The following is a 16,744-nucleotide window of genomic DNA, read 5'->3' on the forward strand; positions in this document are numbered from 1 at the left end:
AATAATGGATAATAGCATCAAAGAGGCTGAAGATACAAACCCTACAGAGGCAGAACAATTATCTTCTCCACTCTTCAGCACCAATAAATTACAGTCATAAATATTTTCAGAAGCAGAGTTGATGTTTTTGTTGTAGACAAAACAAACCAGGTAACTCTTTGTTAACATAAAACTTTTATTAAACAGGTTTTAAGCGAATGTAGCACATGTATAAAGTCAAAATAAACAAATACAGGAAACTATTACAGGTTTTTCTTTTTCCCCGCTGCGGCCTCGGCTGCAGCAGCTGCAGCTGCAGCAGCAGCATCCGCCTTCAGCTTCTCCTCTCTCTGCTCCAGGAAGACTTTGTACTCATCTGCTGAAAGACTGGACAGGAAATAAAACAAAATTATCTTAAGGAAACACAGATTTACCACAACTTACCCACAAAAGTGTGAGCAATAAAAAGCTGTCGCCCGGTGGCTTAATCTTAATAAAACTGGACGATCAGACAGACAGAGAACAAATGCTTCGCTGCAGCAGCGCTGAACCAATCATCTTCAGATGAATCCACCATTAACGAGGCAACGATACCAATTTATCCTCTGAGGTTACAAGCAATAAATCATAATGTGCTACAGCTGCTGGAGACGTTAGGTTTGGCGGGTTTCAACAGATTCCTTGGAAAGCATTTCATTAAGGAAGCAAAAGCAGAATGTCTCTGAATAATGAGGAAGAGCAAAATAAACAGAGCAGCGTGTTTGTCATGAATGATAAGTATCTGTCTATATGAAAGGTAAAATGGTGCAGAGGAAGTTTGTTTACAACCAATACTCTGCAAAAATAACCAATTTTACCAATTGTCTTTGATCTAGTTTCTAGGGCAAATTTCTTAGTACACTTAAAATAAGACAAAACTAATTAATAATTGTATTTATGTTATTTACTAAGGTGATTACTGGTTGGTTGAATAACTTATTTTCTTTTTATAACATTTGACTGAAAGAAATAGCCTAATCAATTAACTCATTATCGTATATTGAACTTAAAATGACCTTTAACTTCAAACAACATGAACCTAGATTTTAACACTTAGTCAGATAATAAAGTGTACGTCCACAGATCAATAAAACATGATTTTCTACAAAATCAAAATGCAAACGTGACAAATAAAACAATTTATACCTTTTTTGTTAGAAACTGTATTTTAAAAGTACAAAAATGCTCTGTGAGAAAATTAGCTATTTTATAGATTAATAATTTGTGGACAAATTATGGGAATTTCAGATCGTTAATGGCTGAATGAACGAATAATGAATTTCAAATTAAAAATCCTTCTTTTTCACATTGAGAAACTTACAATGTTGTAAAAACCTGCTTTGCTGCACATGTTTTTCTTTTTAATTAAGCTTCATAAGAGCAAACGCCAAACAAAAATCCGGTATTAATAGTTTTACAGTTTCTCTGCTGACCTCTAGTGGACATTTGAGGGCACAGCAACATAATCTGACAGAACTGGTCCTCAGATTACAGATTCTGAGCTTACTCATTGACAACTTTGATTCCCAGCGAGCGGGCTGAGCCGATGATGGTTTTGACAACCGTCTCGAGGGAGGCATCCCTTATCTTGAAGCACTCGTCTTCACCTTTGACCTTCGCGATCTCGTACACGGCTTTCACCGACACCATACCTGCCGTCTCGTGGCCTTCACAGTTACAAGAAAAAGAGAAAGCAATTTTCAGCTTGTGCAAGTCAGAGAAAGTTTTAGGACAGCAACCTTAAATTTAGCATCAAATTGTTTTACTTTAATTGCAAAAAGTATATATATTTTGTACAGTTCAGGCTCAATTGTTGCTCTGAGTGAGTTGCCTTTTTTCAGTCTGTATACTCAAGGTTATGATTTAGTTGATGATTGTTTCAATAAACGATTAATCACGATTAATCGTTTCGTTCCTATAATGTTTGAAGGAGTAAACAGAGTGAGTAGGAGGAGGATGTGAGACCAGACCCAGCTCTGGTGTTTGGCAACAAGGCTGAGGATAGCTTGGAGCAAAAAGGTGGAAATCCATGAAAAATCTTCTTCCAGTGTGAGCTGCAGTGCTCCCTCTTCTCATGAATAAAACATCTCAACACCGACTACATGGAGCGATTCCTGCCACAGCCAGGTTAGAGGACACAACGCTCTCACCTGTCTTGCCGGCACCTTTAGCGATTCCTGCTGCCTGTTTGAGGAAGAATGAGACGGTGGGCTGGCCGATCTTCAGATCATATGTTCTGTCAGGCTGCGGAGACAGAGCAACAATTCATCATAAAAAAACGCAACTCATCATTTCATCACAATTATTTATATTTGCACACATCAGAACCACAAATTTAATTGTATGTCAATGGAATTTTGCAGAAATTTTACAAATACTAGAATTGATTTATTTGTAAGAAATACATAGTTCCCACAAGTCTGGGCCAGAAGTGAGCTATGCCACTGAACCGCCATCTTGGTAAGTAAATGCAGTGCAAAGCATAGATAAACCGTGGATTCAAGACAAACAAAAAGAAAGTATATAACAAAATTACCGCTGTTGGGATCGACCCAAATGAGATAGATAATGGAAATATGTCAGACAACGTGGACAAGCTGCTTCCAATTGCATACAGTTCACTACCTACTGAACACGAAGAGTGCCTACAACATGACCTGAATGTATCAATTTATTTATTAATTTATATCAATTTATTTATTTATTTATGAATCAATATTTAAATAAATTTTTAAGGATGTACAAACTCTTCATGTGAATAACGAGGTTCTGGTGACTGGCAGAGGAAGTACATGTAATAACAAACACGTAGGCTACATGTCCGTATTAGCTAGCAGATAAAAGCTACATTAGCTAAGCTAAATTTGCTAGTTCGGCAGTAAGTACTACAGTATATACCACTGATATTTATCCTAGTATAGAGTGCTCAAAAACTGTAACTGAGTAGTAGCTGTAATATAAGTTGGATTGGAACGAGGCGAGAGCTAGTTCTAAGCTTGTGGCGTCTTTATTGTTGCCGTAGCAACTCCATAGCAACCGCCTGCCGGAGTGGCTGTCAGTTACAAAGTTCATGAAGTGTGACGTCACATTTGCTACAATATGGAACCTTCTAGAACTATTTTACATAAATTCTCAGCTTGTTTACCGTCTTCCTCTGGTCAGTCACACAATTTAAACAGAATTTTTACACCGTTTGAATAGAAAAATTGTTTCTGAATTGAACAGTGGCCGTTTTGTAATGGCTTAGTGAATTCAAGTGGGGAAGAAAATAAGCGCAGACTAATTTATGCACAGTTTTATTTCTTGTGTAATAGTTTGAGCACAACCTCTACTCAGTAACTCTTTAAGATTGCCAGAGTCAAGGCAAGAATACCAAACAGCAGAGGAAAAGAGCCAAACAAGAGACCAGCTGGAGCGATCTGGGGCCCAGAACCTACAGATGGTTTTATCTGCGGGGGCGAAGTGTCCTCCACTCTGTTTTTACAGGATGTGGCGAAGAAGACCTTATTTTTACCTCGACAGGAACATTGATTTACAACGATAACTTTCAAATTTATGAGTCTGAAAATTGGTCTGTTTTCTGTTTCAAACTGAATCCGTTTTAAACAATTGTTGAAAATCGACACAATTCTGAGGCCAAAACCACATTTTTTGTGTTTTTCTAAAATGTATTCTAAGAATATGAACAAACTGATGAAATACAAATATATTGTATTTACTTCATATTTTTGCATTTAAATAAAATATTTTATATTACCTTTCTCTGTGTTCTTTAGAAATATATTTATAAATAAATACATAATTTTTTATCTTTTAAATTGTACTTTTTTAAAATAAAGATTAATGTTTTTGTAAGATAATTATTTAAAATGTTTCTGTTTTTCTATTCTGTTTTGAGAAAACTAAATTATAATTTTTTTGTTTTTAGTTTTGTGCTAAACTGGTATTTCATATGTTTTAAAAATATTTTTCTGTAAACAAACAGAAAACAATAAACCAAATGATCTTTGGAAAATTTTATTTTTAAATTATCTCTGCTTTTTTTCCATAAGTTGTTAAATTTTCTGTGAAAAAAGCTTCTTTTGTTTTGTCTTTTAAGCATACATATTTTTAAATCCTTGCTTTTCATTACTTTTTTCATATTTTCTGGTGCAATGGCATTTCTTAATTGGGTAACAACAGTTGCTTATCTAAGGTTATTGCTACTTTATTTTTCTTTTAACCCCATTCGCAGCGCACGCTCCAGATCACCAAAACGCCAAAACCTGGTCACTAATTTCCTCTTAATTTCAACGTAAACACCAAAGGACAGAGTCTGTATTACAGGATCTGCAGAGATGCTGGTTTCCATCCAAACCCTGGATGATTTGCCAAGTTTTAAAAGATTTTAAATGCTAAGTTTGCTCCTCTTTAGATTATTTTGGTCTCATATGAATCCTCAGAAGAACAGTTTGTTTTTATTCACATCTTTGCTGGTTCTCTTTACAGCAGAGAAAGCTTTTAAGACAGAAACAAACCACTGAGTTTGGACCTTGTTATGTGTGAATAATCTCCACTAAAAGCGTCTTTTACACTCATTTAGTCCCCCGGTAATTTGATAAGACGCCCCAGCTGACTCTGAAGACGACAGAAAACTCCACATCCTCATAAAATGATAATAAACTCACTGGCTGTATTTCTATTTTCCTCTTTGCTCTCCATGCTGCCCTCAGGAGCAGAGTAAAAATAATCTCATCAGCCTCACTGAGTTATTCTGACCCTTTTTTCTCTGCCACCTCGCTGTAAAAACAAAAGTCGACACACTGATCCAATCAATAAATCATCTGGTGAAAAGTTTGCTTTGGATCAATTTTTATCTGTCTCATATAAAACAGCAAACAGTCGACTGTGGGCTGGACTGAGGCGACCCGGCGGAGCTGGTGATTTGTCATCAGCATCGAGTTATCTACCAGCAGTGACCTTTCAGCAGAGGAAACTGAATTTTTCTCCATCTAGGCAGAAGCCGTTGCTTGTTATTTCTCGTTGAATGTCCAGACAGGAGTTTTTCAACAATTTTTATAAAATAAAACAAACATGTTCACCGGGGCTTTTATGACGAGGGGGGGAAATAAATAAAAGAATAACAACAGCTTCTGTGCGGGAGTTTTTAAAACATCTCTAAAAAAACAATTGTGAGAAATACTCCTGAGTATCTTAGCAACTAAAATAGTGCAGCAAAGGAGATGAAGACATCTGCCTAGTTTTGTCCAAACATTATACTTTCTATAACGTCATGAGTTTCAGCTATTACTAAAATAAAACTACTAGTTGTTTACCAGACTAATATTAGTTTGCTTTTTATGTTGGCTGAAATGTTTTAATAACTACTGTATTAATGTAAATGAAGACACTGTTTAATATTACAACACTAATAAAGGTTACTTATTATGCTTCCTTGTACAGATTAGGAGAGATCAGTTTTATATACAAAACATTACATTACATTTTGTGTGCACAGATAATAGATAATGAGATTTTAGTCTGTTTTAGGGCCTCTTGTCACTTTAAATCAAAATAAGCTTCTGCTGGCAAGGCCTTCCAGTGGGTTGCTAGGAGACAAGTGGAGTCCTGCTGGGGTTGCTAGGTAACCGTCTGGGCAGTGCCTGCTGATTTGTGACGTTACATTCCAGAGGTTTTTGAAACAACTCATCTTCGAGACACAAGAAAACTTATTTTTATTGATTTTTTTGAGCATTTGGCCTGTTTTCATGAGCAGCAGAAACCCAAATGGAAGTAAAGAAAGACATCCAAAATGTGGATTTATTCCCTTTAATATTACATAAATATGAACATCATATCTTACTGGTTTGTATTACCCTGCATACTGTAAGAATACTGAAGATATGGCTGTAATTGTGCTTCCCTTTGCTTTAGAAAACCATTAACTGTGTGGTTTTTGTTTTTCTTTTCCATAGAAAGTGAACCTGACTCAGTCCACAGATGTCTTAAGAGCAGATGAACAGTGTCTGAATGTCATGTCTCTAAGAAATACTTCTGATACAGAATTTAAAGGTGCAGTATGTAACCTTTAAATTTAAAAGATGTGTTTTTACATATTTGTTAAAACTGTCACCATTTTGTGACAGTATGAGACAGATACTGTGAAAAGATCGATTTCTTCCTCCTATTCCCTGAGCTACTATTGCAGTCTGAAGAAATGCAGCTAAAACAACCAATCAGAGCCAGGAGGAGGGTCTTAGCGCTGCCAATCAACCTTATGTACTCACTGCTAAATGTGGTAATGGTGGTAACATCTTACCATTACAGGAAAACCGTTTATCCACTGGGATTGGTGGCTTCAGCATAACCATCAGCGCCACACGGAGGGTGATTGACAACACTAAGACCCGCCTCCCAGTTCTGATTGGTTGTTTGTAATTTGCATTGGGAGAAGGGCAGAGGAGATACATTTTTTCACAGATTTTCTGTCTCATACCAATCTGTTATGACATGGTAACAATTATTTTTCACAAAAGTCACATACTGCAGCTTTATTCATCATCCTTCAGTAGATACTTCCTTATACACCAGCTTTCAGATGAATTGAAATGACCTTGATGGAGCTTAAATATTTTCTGTTCTGCATATGGTCGACTTGAAGAGTGAAAAAACAGAGTCCAAAGAAAACCTGCAAAGCACCTTTAAATAAGTCAGGAGAAGTATTGATTAAGGAGCGATAACCAGAAAGTCTGGCTCGTTAAAAGAAAAACATATTAGCATTATTTCTGCTCACTACTTAAAAAGAAAACCCTAGTTTCTCATGCATCCATTTACCACCATGTTTACTGTCACCGCTCCTGGTGATATTTATCTGTTAACCTTGCTCATATTTGCGTCTGTGATGAACTCTGCCGCCTGTTAACTGATGACTACTGTTACATCTTCATCAGTCTCGCAGCAACAAGCGTCTTTAAACTCGAATGTACCTCGAACTTCTCAGTCTTTATTAAACCGATGAAGAGCAACTGCTGAACAAACCGTCGCCAGACTGAGAGAAGGACAATGCAGCTCCCTCTGTTGGCACAGCCGCAGTTAATTCAATATTTATTTATGCATTGTGATGTGTCACAGTGATCCTTTATTGCCAGCTGAAACGCTGGAGCGCAGCATACAAATGAGCAGCTCAAATTCACAGTCGGAAGGGTAAAAATCACTGGAAAGTGTGGAGTGTATCAAAAAAGTATTCACACCCCCTGGACTTTGCACATTTTGTCACAATAAAACCACAAAATATCATGTAATTTCTTTAAATTACATCATCATGCGGGATGACCCGTGAACTTGTGGATTTGCTGAGTTGTATCTCCGCTGTATTTCTAGTTGTGCAGTTTGAAATGTGTAGATTAGAGAAACTGCTTACATATATGTGAATGTCGAGGAACGCATTTATGCACTGTGAACCATGGTGTACATTTACAAATCCTTTTTTTTGCTTCGTGAATCTTTTTGACACTAATTTAGCTACATAGGATTAGAAGTAGAGATTTTAAACAAAACAGAAAGAAATCATTAAAAATACAAAACTGTTCACAAGTTTCAAATCGCGAGTCTGAGTCGAGTCGTAAGTCGCTTTATATGCCACTTATGTGCAACTCGATTTCTGTTGTACAACAACATACTGTATTAGGGTCATGGTAAACTTTTTAAAAAATTTATAATTTCCGCCAAAAACTTTCTAGAAAAGACAAGGAAATTTCTGAGCTCCAAAAATTTAAAATTTGGGAGAAATTTTTTTTTGGTTTATCTTAGAAATCTTTGTGAGAAGACTTGGAAATTTCTGAGTTTAAGAAATCAAAGATTTTCTAGAAAAAACTCAAAAACTGACTTTTGAAATTTCCAGAAATTTTTTTTCAAGCAAATCTTCAACTCTTCAAACTTTGAAACTTCTTGTTTTTTCTTGAAAATTTCTGAGATTAATCTGAAAATGTTTGAGTTTTTGGCAGAAATTTACTCCTTTTTTGTATTCACGATGGCCCTAATACGCCGTCATGCTGCTGCGCCCCATAGCTGCTTAAAAATAAAAATACTGGGAAGGAGAAAAGTAGAACAGCTCAGGTGGAAACTATGGATAAAAATAAAGGTCATATCACCAGTTTGGCAGCATTTTGGATATTTTTAAATAAAAAACTGATAAGAAACGTATAAAATTATTGTGATGTTTTCAGTCCCACCAACCAACCCTCAAATATATTGCAATAAATGCACAACTTATTTAAAAATGAGGTCATTTTATAATTTTCTTTAGCCAAAAGCCACATTTTACAGGTTCTCGTTGGTTAAAAAATGAAAATCATGAATCATTTTCATTCTAATTCATAAAGTGAGGATCATTTTCAGTTTATCTCTTAGATAAAACTCAACAAAACATGCTGAAAATGTAAGAAGTGGCATAAATGTTTGCACAGCCATCTCCATCTGTTGCCCTGTGGCTTCAGACTTCTTATTTAACGCACAGAAACGTTTGGCTCCATCTGCCCAAACTGCTCATTCGTCCTTTAAAGTGATCTGCTGGAAGCCGCTGATGCGCCGCAGCTGAAATGCAGCAGTAAAACGAACACATCTATAATAAACCCAGCACGCAGAGCTACAACACCCACCAGCAGATGGCACTAATGCGTAAGCCCCTGCTGTGCTGGCAGAGCTGTTGCTGGATATTGCATCGGAGACTAAATTCATGCCTTTTAAAGGATTAGGCTCACCCCCCCTCTTTTCAGCACAAATCTCATTATAACTCACATTCAGCCGACTGGGAGGACACAACTCCTGATTTGAAACAACACACAAAGTGAGGAGGAGGTATGACGAGTCAAAACAATATCTGCTGGAGTAAAATACAAACTAACACCCATTTTCTGAGTAAGTCCCGTCTCCTCTGTGTGTTTAATGCCTCTTGACTCCAAGCTCCTCTGGGCATTGTTGCTTCATTAATGAATGCAAATAGAAAGGCTTACTTCAGTGGTGGAGTATGAATTATGGAGGCGCTCCAGTGATGCTATGCAGCTTGCAGTGGGATTAACCCCATTTGTGGGAGGGATGGGTGTTAAGAGAGGAGGGTCAGAGATGGGTTAAAGAAACGCACCTTGACGTGGATCTTGATGGGAAGTGGGATGCCTTCTTTCAGCTCTTTGGTTTTCTCATTGAAGTCCTTGCAGAACTGCCCGATGGGAATCCCTTTCTGCATTTTATAGAAAAAAAAGAGAGATAAACATGAAAAAACGATGAACGGCTGCATTTAAAATGCATGAGCTCACAGATCATCCAGCTGAATATCAGTCAGAATACAGATGGCACAGCTGCTGTCAGTCAACCCGTCAAACGCTCAACTATATCCACATAGGGCTGAAACGATTAATCGGATTCAAAGCGATTAATTGTCAACTAATTTAGTAATCGATTAATCATAATCTGGAGTATATAGACTGAAAAAAACATATTCACATCAGTTATTCAGTCAAAACTGTACAAATATATTTATATTTTCTATTTAAGATAAAAACACCTTTGCCTGTAAATATGTTTTATCCAAAACTCAAGTGACACAGCTTTAGCTTTGCCTGTAGCTTCACTAAAAGGAATGAAATATGATTGCATTTTAGGCAATAAAGTGTCTCTTTTCTTGTCTAAAAATAAGAATTGAATAATTTATTTTATTTGCATCCTTTAATTAATTTATAATATTGGATAGAAAAAAACCTAAGAAGTTAAATGAGAAATCAGTTGAATGTGCCAATTTTTTATCCAATTAATTGATTAATCGTCAGAATAATTAATAGAATAATTGATTACTTTAGGGTGTTTTCTCACTTCATAGTCCAGTAAGCCAAAATTGAAACCTTTGCTACATTTTCAGCTGCTGCGGCTCGCTTTCTCACTGCACTGTCAAATGAACCAAAACTTTTGAAAAACCTGTTCACCTCCTCACCTGTGGGGGCGCTGCAACAAAAACTACAGAAGGAAAAAACATGAAAACCTATAAACAAGCATCAGATTTTTGCAGGTGTAGGATTTCTCTTTTGTGTTTGGTAAAAGACCACAAGCAGTTGCTCTCGCTAGCGCTAGACTCTTACGTTTGTTTTGGTTGTATTTCCCCAGAATGCCTTGCGCTGTAGTCCACTTCCTGTTTCTGGAGCAGCCTCCGCTCTGCCTGTCATTCACATTATGCATTTGAACCGCACCAGAGTCACTTCAATCAAACATAAACCAAGGTTCGTAGGCAGACCAGAGTTTGATTGTGCATTCACACGTCCCCAAACGAACTGGAATTCAATTAAAGCGGACTAAGAGTGCACTCACAGCAGTTATATTTAGTTTGCTTTAATCAACTTCTAGTTCTTATCCCAACAAAGTCCAGTTCATTTGGCGAGGTGTGAATGCGCAACCAGACTCTAATGTGAACCAAAAAGGCGGACTCTGGTTCACCTACAAACCTGATATGCGGTTCAAATGCATATCGAAACATCACGCATATCAGAGACTGCTCCAAAAGCAGGAAGTGGATGAAACCGCTTGGCATTCTGGGTCAATGGAGCTAAAATAAATGTGTCAGTCCACTATTCGCAGAAGAAATGGTTCATGCTTTTTTTTTTTTTTTACCAAAGACAAAATCCTACAACCGTTAAAATTTGACGCTACTCCATTTTTGTTTACATTTTGTGAAGAGAAAGTTGTGCTCAGAGGCTTCATCTGAGGCTTTTGTGTCGTTTCTTTCTTTCCTGGTGCAGCGCCACCACAGGTGAGGAGGGGAACAGGTTTTCCAATTAGTTTGGATCCTTTGAAACAGCGGAAAGAAACCCAACAGCTGAAAATGTCACAAATGTTGCAATTTTGATCCCCAATTGAACTGAGTCTATCGGACTATCAGGTGTGGGAACGCCCTGAAGTAATCATTAGTCGCAAGCCTAATCCATACATGTGAGCGGTCCAGGAAGTGAGTCCAGGCCGCGCTGTCACCGCAGCTATGACTGAATGCATGTTGGGGCCCAGAGCCAGAGCGACCCGGTGATGAACGAGTTTCCATTTTCCTGGCTCCTGCAAGGCCAACGGAGCGAAAGCAAAATGGATGGGTGACATTAAGTCAACACCCGGCCAACGCTGCGTTTCTCTTCGCAGCTGAAATCAGGGGCAAAGACTAATAAAGAATCAAATTAATGCAGCTGAATTTTAAGCTGACCTTCACCCGCCATCTTTCCCCAAAGGCAACATGCTGATTGAAGTGTTCATTTTAGAAATGAGAGGGAGAAAAGGGGAAAAAACGGTTTTTTATACAAAGTTTAATGGAGTTGTGAGCCTCTGCTGCTCCACAACAGGGCAGAACCCGCTTTAATAATGACTCTGATGAAAAGTCAGTCACCCTGAGACATCCGTCAATGACGGGCTGGGTAAAGACATTTATACAAAGCTAACGGAGCGGCAACTTTTCCGAACATCATCTCTCCACTGAAGGTTCCAGGAAGCACCTGATGAATGCAAATCAGTCGCTGCATCTCTGTCACTTCATTAGTGCCTAAAATGATCCGCGTTTCCTGCTCGCTTCTCTTTGCAAACAGAACAAAGTGATGTTAAAATAACAAGCAGGTTGGATTTTTTTAATCCAGATTAGAAGATCATAAAGGAGGAATGAAACACACCCCGTCCCTGGAGTCCTCAGGCTTTACCTTCCTTCCCCGTCCTACTAATTAATCGTAATCCCATGTGACAAGCTTCTCCCCCTCTCATAAAACAACACAGGAAAGGTAAACAAGGAGGGATGGAGCGGTACAGGAAAGTCTAATTAAATATGGATTAATATAAAGGCTGTGATGTTGGGCATGAGTCAAAGCAAACCCTCAGGCTCTGCCTTGCACATTCAGCACCAGCTCCTTTCCCTCTGTTCAGCCCCTGTCGGATAATGATCTCTCCAACAGACTCAGACAGGCTTTCATTCGCCACACAAAGCCATGAAAAAAGGCCAGGAGATAAAGCCCGACACCTCTAAAACGTGCTTAAGCGCAGATAGTAGCGGGAAGAGCGCTAAAGATAGAGAGGCACGGACTGTCAAAGCGAAAATACGTGAAAAGAAGCAAAGAGAGTCACGGACATGACCCACCAGAAAGAGACGATTAGTATGCAATAAGCTGATTTAGAAAAGTACAGATGCATCTGTCTGCGTCCATCTGGTCCTGCATTTAACATCTGTATCTCCTAGTTCTACAGTAAGGCAAATGGAGGCGGATTTTGACCCGATTTAGAAGATTTGACTCGAGGTTTCTCTTTGCCATAAAGGATCTTATCTGGCGGTGTCTGAGCTCAGATTCAACACACACTGCAAGAAATCTTAAGCATATTTTTAATCTGGTTTCTACTGCAAAAACATTTTCAATAAGACAAAACTAATTAAAAGTACATTTTCAGCTAAATATAAGAGCTTATTTTACGTCATTAATTCCTTAATATTGATGAAAAATAACTAGTTCCATTCTCAGATTATTTCACTTATAACAAGACATTTCCCCATGTTTTAAGTTAAATAATCTGCCAATGGAAAAAGTAAATTTGTCTAAAAAACTGTTACCAAAACGTTGGGAGGATTAAATTGTTGAAAATGTCTTCATACAACAAAGATGTAAAAGGTTTTTTTGCTAGAACACAATGGCCAACTCAACTTGTTAGCTTCTTGAGCTAAACTGAAGGAAGATTTGAACGCTGCGACGCCGTAACTTTCTCCAGCTGAGCAGAAACAAAACTGGAGTGATTATCTTTGGATGCAAAGAGGAACAATCTAGAGTCAACACACAGCTTCAGTCTGCAAATACACAAAATCTTACCAAGTGTTTTGTCTAGTTTATAGTCCAAAAATACCAATACACTTGAATTAAGACAAAACTAGCTTAACCGTAACTTTTCAGCAAGATATAGGAACTTGTGTTAGGGAATTGTTTATAATTTCACTCGAAACAAGACATTTTTCATCAATATTAATGAATTGTCGACTTAAAACAAGTTCCTACATCTTGCTGAAAAGTTACTTTTTAGTTAGTTTTGTCTTTATTCAAGTGTACTAAGATATTTGCACTAGAAACTAGACCAAAACACTTAGCCAGATTTTGCTTTTTTTTGCAGTGTGGAGCTAGAAACCAATGACCAGGCCTGATCAGCTGGTAGACGTCCGGCCAACGTCTAAATGACACGATTCAATAATTTAGGTGCAGTAATCTGTGGCACTGAACCCGGTCTGTCCTGCAGTCTTTGAACGCAGCACGGAGTTTGGCATGTCATGAAAACCTCGTTGATGGTTGGCTCCTCCAGCTCCACATGACATTTATCAGCGAGAAGAGATCTGGAACGGCAGCATCCATGCGCCGGCCAAATTGCTAACCCTGCTCACCGCATCTGAGCATCTAATCATCCACAGGCTCAAGCTGCCGGATAAACCCTTGTTTCTCAACCGTGGCTGATTAGGAGCTCTCCAGAATAAAATGGCTGCAGCCCTTGAACCGCGGCGGAGGCCTTCCACGCCGCTGCCCGTGGACAAGGACATCTTCAAAGCCCTTTGAGATCCTGGGCGGCGGGATTAGACTCTAATCTAAGACGATATTTCCTCGCTGTCAAATGCGGAGTTGAGTAATTGCGATTCGAAACCAGCGCGGCGGGATGAGTTTTATTACTCGTAATTATGGGAGCAATTAGACATTCGCAATTAAAATGTGAGGAGTTTCCGTTTGATTCGACCCTTTTGCTGCTGCCGCCGCTGTCTTTTCTGACACTCCGTCCCTGTTAATGTGATTGGCCTTTCAGCTTCACTAACTCTTTTTAACAAGATGTAGCGCTGGCGTGGAAGTGGGGGAAAGAGACAGCTGAGGTATATGGAGGCTGTCAGAGTGCGGTGAGCGACTGTGGTCAATGTTAGACCAGTGGCGGACGGAGGGTCCTCATGAATACGGGCGGGAGCGCTGCGATGTTTATGCATGAACGCTCCGTCCTTGTTTTCTTCTGATGAGACGCTTTAGAGGGGAGATGTGAGCTGCTGACGGCGGGGAAACGCGCAGCGTCTTCTTCTCTTCCTCATTTGTCGTCACATCGAGACGTTTATAAATTATGATACCAAGCAAATGAAAACAAAATGATTCACTGAGGGTGAAATGGTTCCAAACCAACTTTAATAAATGGTTGAGTGGCTGAATGTCCCTCAGGATTTCAGGCCCCAAGCATCACGCTGCCACTGCCGTGTTTCTCTGCAGGTATTTGACTTTACTGGAATGATTAGTTTTATGAAACAAAGCTGAATAAAAGAAGGAAGGAAAGGATGGGTGGACGAAAACAAGAACGGCTGGATGAAAGAAATAAAGGACAAGAGAAAGTATGATAAAGTAAAAAAGAAAGAAGAAAGAAAGGATGATGGACGACAGAAAGAAACAAGGAAAGGAAGAATGAAAGGATCAAAGAAAGAACAAGAGACAAGATGAAAGTAAGAAAGAAAAGCCAAAAGAAAGAAAGGAATGACAAAAAGAAGGATGAATGAGAGAAAGAAAGAAAAAATGGATGAAAGGAAGGATGAACAAAAGAACAAAACAGGCAAAATGCTAAAAAGAAAGAATGGGTAAAAGAAGAGATGAAAGAAAGAAAGGATGAAATGATGAATGGATGACAGAAATAAAAAAAGAAAGAAAGAACGGAAGAAAGGCTGGATGAAAGAAATAAAGGACAAAGGAAAGGACGAAAGGTTGAAAAAAAGAAAGAGAGGAAGAACAAGTGACAGAACAAAGAGAAAAGAAAGAAAGGATGAAAATGAAGGAGAGAGAAAAAAGGACAGAAAGTTGCAGCAATCAGATATGAAGATAAAGTCTGGGGGTAAAAGCCGGGGCAGGCAGCAGGATTAATTGCCCCTGGCCTTGGAGGGCAGCTGATGAATTACCCCTGGCAGTCGGCATGGAGGTCTGCGATGGCGACGGAGGTGTTGGAGTGAAGAAGAGGTGGAGGGAGGCGAGGTTAATTAAACCCTTTAGTGTGAACCGCTCTCATTCATTACCTTCATTAACTCGTTCATTTAATCTGCGGCGGCGTTTTATCACGTGCTTCCCGCCGCGCCGGATCCGGTTTCACGCCGAAGCCCTTCGGCTGCAGGGGGCAGAGGTAACCAGGATACCAAAAACCACAAAACACCGTTTAAAGAGACACACACTGCTAAACGCTGGAAATAAACTCCGAGCTTTACAGGGTGCAAGATTTAAAAACGGGAAATAGAAACGATTTTCAGAGTGAAATAAAAGAGCAAGTGGAAAAGAGCTAAACCACTTTTTAAATTTATTCAGGTTATCTTTGTCTGATATAAAATATTTAATGATCTGAAATGTTTAAGTATGAAAAAAACAGATATTTGTAAAAAGGAAAATATTTTTACAAAACAAACAGTTTGAGGAATTTCAGTGTGAAGCTGCAGGTGTTTAATTTAGACAAGGAAGGAATAAAGGATGGATAAGCAACAGGGAGAAAGAAGGAAGGAAAGACAAAAGTAAAAAGGATGGATCCAAGAAAGAAAAGGACAAGTGAAAGACGAACAAAAGAATGGATGAAAGGATGAATGGAAGAAAGGCTAAAGAAGAAAAGACAAAAGAACGGATGAAAAGAAGAAAGCAAGAAAGAAAACAAGAGACAAAAAATAGACAAATGGAAAGATGGAAGAAAGAAAAGAAGGACGAAAATGGCAAAAGAAAGAAAGAATGGACGAAAGAAGAAAAGAACAAATGGATGAATGACAGGAAAGACGACAGTGGAAAATAAAAGCGATTTTGAAAAGAGCCGGTCAAATCAGTGGAAACTCAGCGGAGCAAAAACAAATCTGGGATTTGTGTTTAGAACAAAAACCAGGTAAGCCTCTCATTCATCGGGGGTTTTATTGTTGCTCTAAATAGACACAACCTCCCCGCTCTGTTTGCACCTGGCACCAGAAGAAGAAGAAGAATCAGCCTTTTGAGGGGCTGGGTGAAAGTAGAGCGAGCGGCGAACAAAATGGATCGCACAACTACAAAACATCCCATTTTCAACTCCATTAGGCCGCCCTCACAGACGCCACACTGTTGTGCTTTTTGCCACTTCACATGATTAATCACGTGCGGCGGCTGAACTGCAGGCGGCTGAGATGAATGGAGGGAAGAAATAACGCATCGACACACACACACACACACACACACACACACAAACCGGAGTGTCAGGTGAGGGGATGGAGTCAAAGAGACCTGCTGACATCTGGTTTGAGTCTGTCATGGAAACCGCTCAGAGTATTTATGGAGCAGCAGGGAGATTTTTATCTTCAAGAGCAAAAGCCTCAAAGATTTTGTTTGACGTCTGCCTGCAGATTTCTTATTTTCTAAGAATATTGGATGAATCCACTGCAAAAACACAAAATGTACAAAGCATTTTTGTCTCGTTTCTAGTAATACGTCTTAAAGGGACGTATTATGTTTTCAAGCCACATTGTGTCATTTTGTTGCTAGCATTGCGCAGCGCTCTCACTTCCACCTGAGTTATTGGTGAAAGTTAAGTGCTAACAGCATAACGTCCAATTTTAAAGTTCAGCCCGTGGGGATTTTACTGATTCATGATAATGTCCGTGTTTTGTCGTTTTTCGGGGAACCAATAAGCATCCTTAAAATAATCATTGCATGTGTAAAATTTTTTTTGCTACAAGCTGCAGAAACACTTGACCTTTTCC

At 38.8% G+C, this 16,744-nt stretch overlaps 1 protein-coding gene across 2 annotated transcripts in view; it reads right to left on the reverse strand.

Annotated features, from left to right (window-relative positions):
• Positions 1-155: 155 nt before the first annotated feature.
• Positions 156-16,744, reverse strand: part of mrpl11 (mitochondrial ribosomal protein L11) — a 77,579-nt gene continuing 60,990 nt past the window's right edge. For both annotated transcript variants that reach the window (XM_028009444.1, XM_028009445.1), the window contains exons 3-6: positions 9,137-9,232; positions 2,169-2,262; positions 1,526-1,685; positions 156-366 (exon numbers count right to left, since the gene is read on the reverse strand). In XM_028009444.1, the coding sequence (XP_027865245.1) occupies positions 243-366; positions 1,526-1,685; positions 2,169-2,262; positions 9,137-9,232 (474 nt within the window). In that variant the 3' untranslated portion in view covers positions 156-242. The remainder of the gene's footprint in view (positions 367-1,525; positions 1,686-2,168; positions 2,263-9,136; positions 9,233-16,744) is intronic.

This window comes from Xiphophorus couchianus, chromosome 23 (genome assembly GCF_001444195.1).
Source record: "Xiphophorus couchianus chromosome 23, X_couchianus-1.0, whole genome shotgun sequence".
Lineage (NCBI taxonomy): Eukaryota > Metazoa > Chordata > Actinopteri > Cyprinodontiformes > Poeciliidae > Xiphophorus > Xiphophorus couchianus.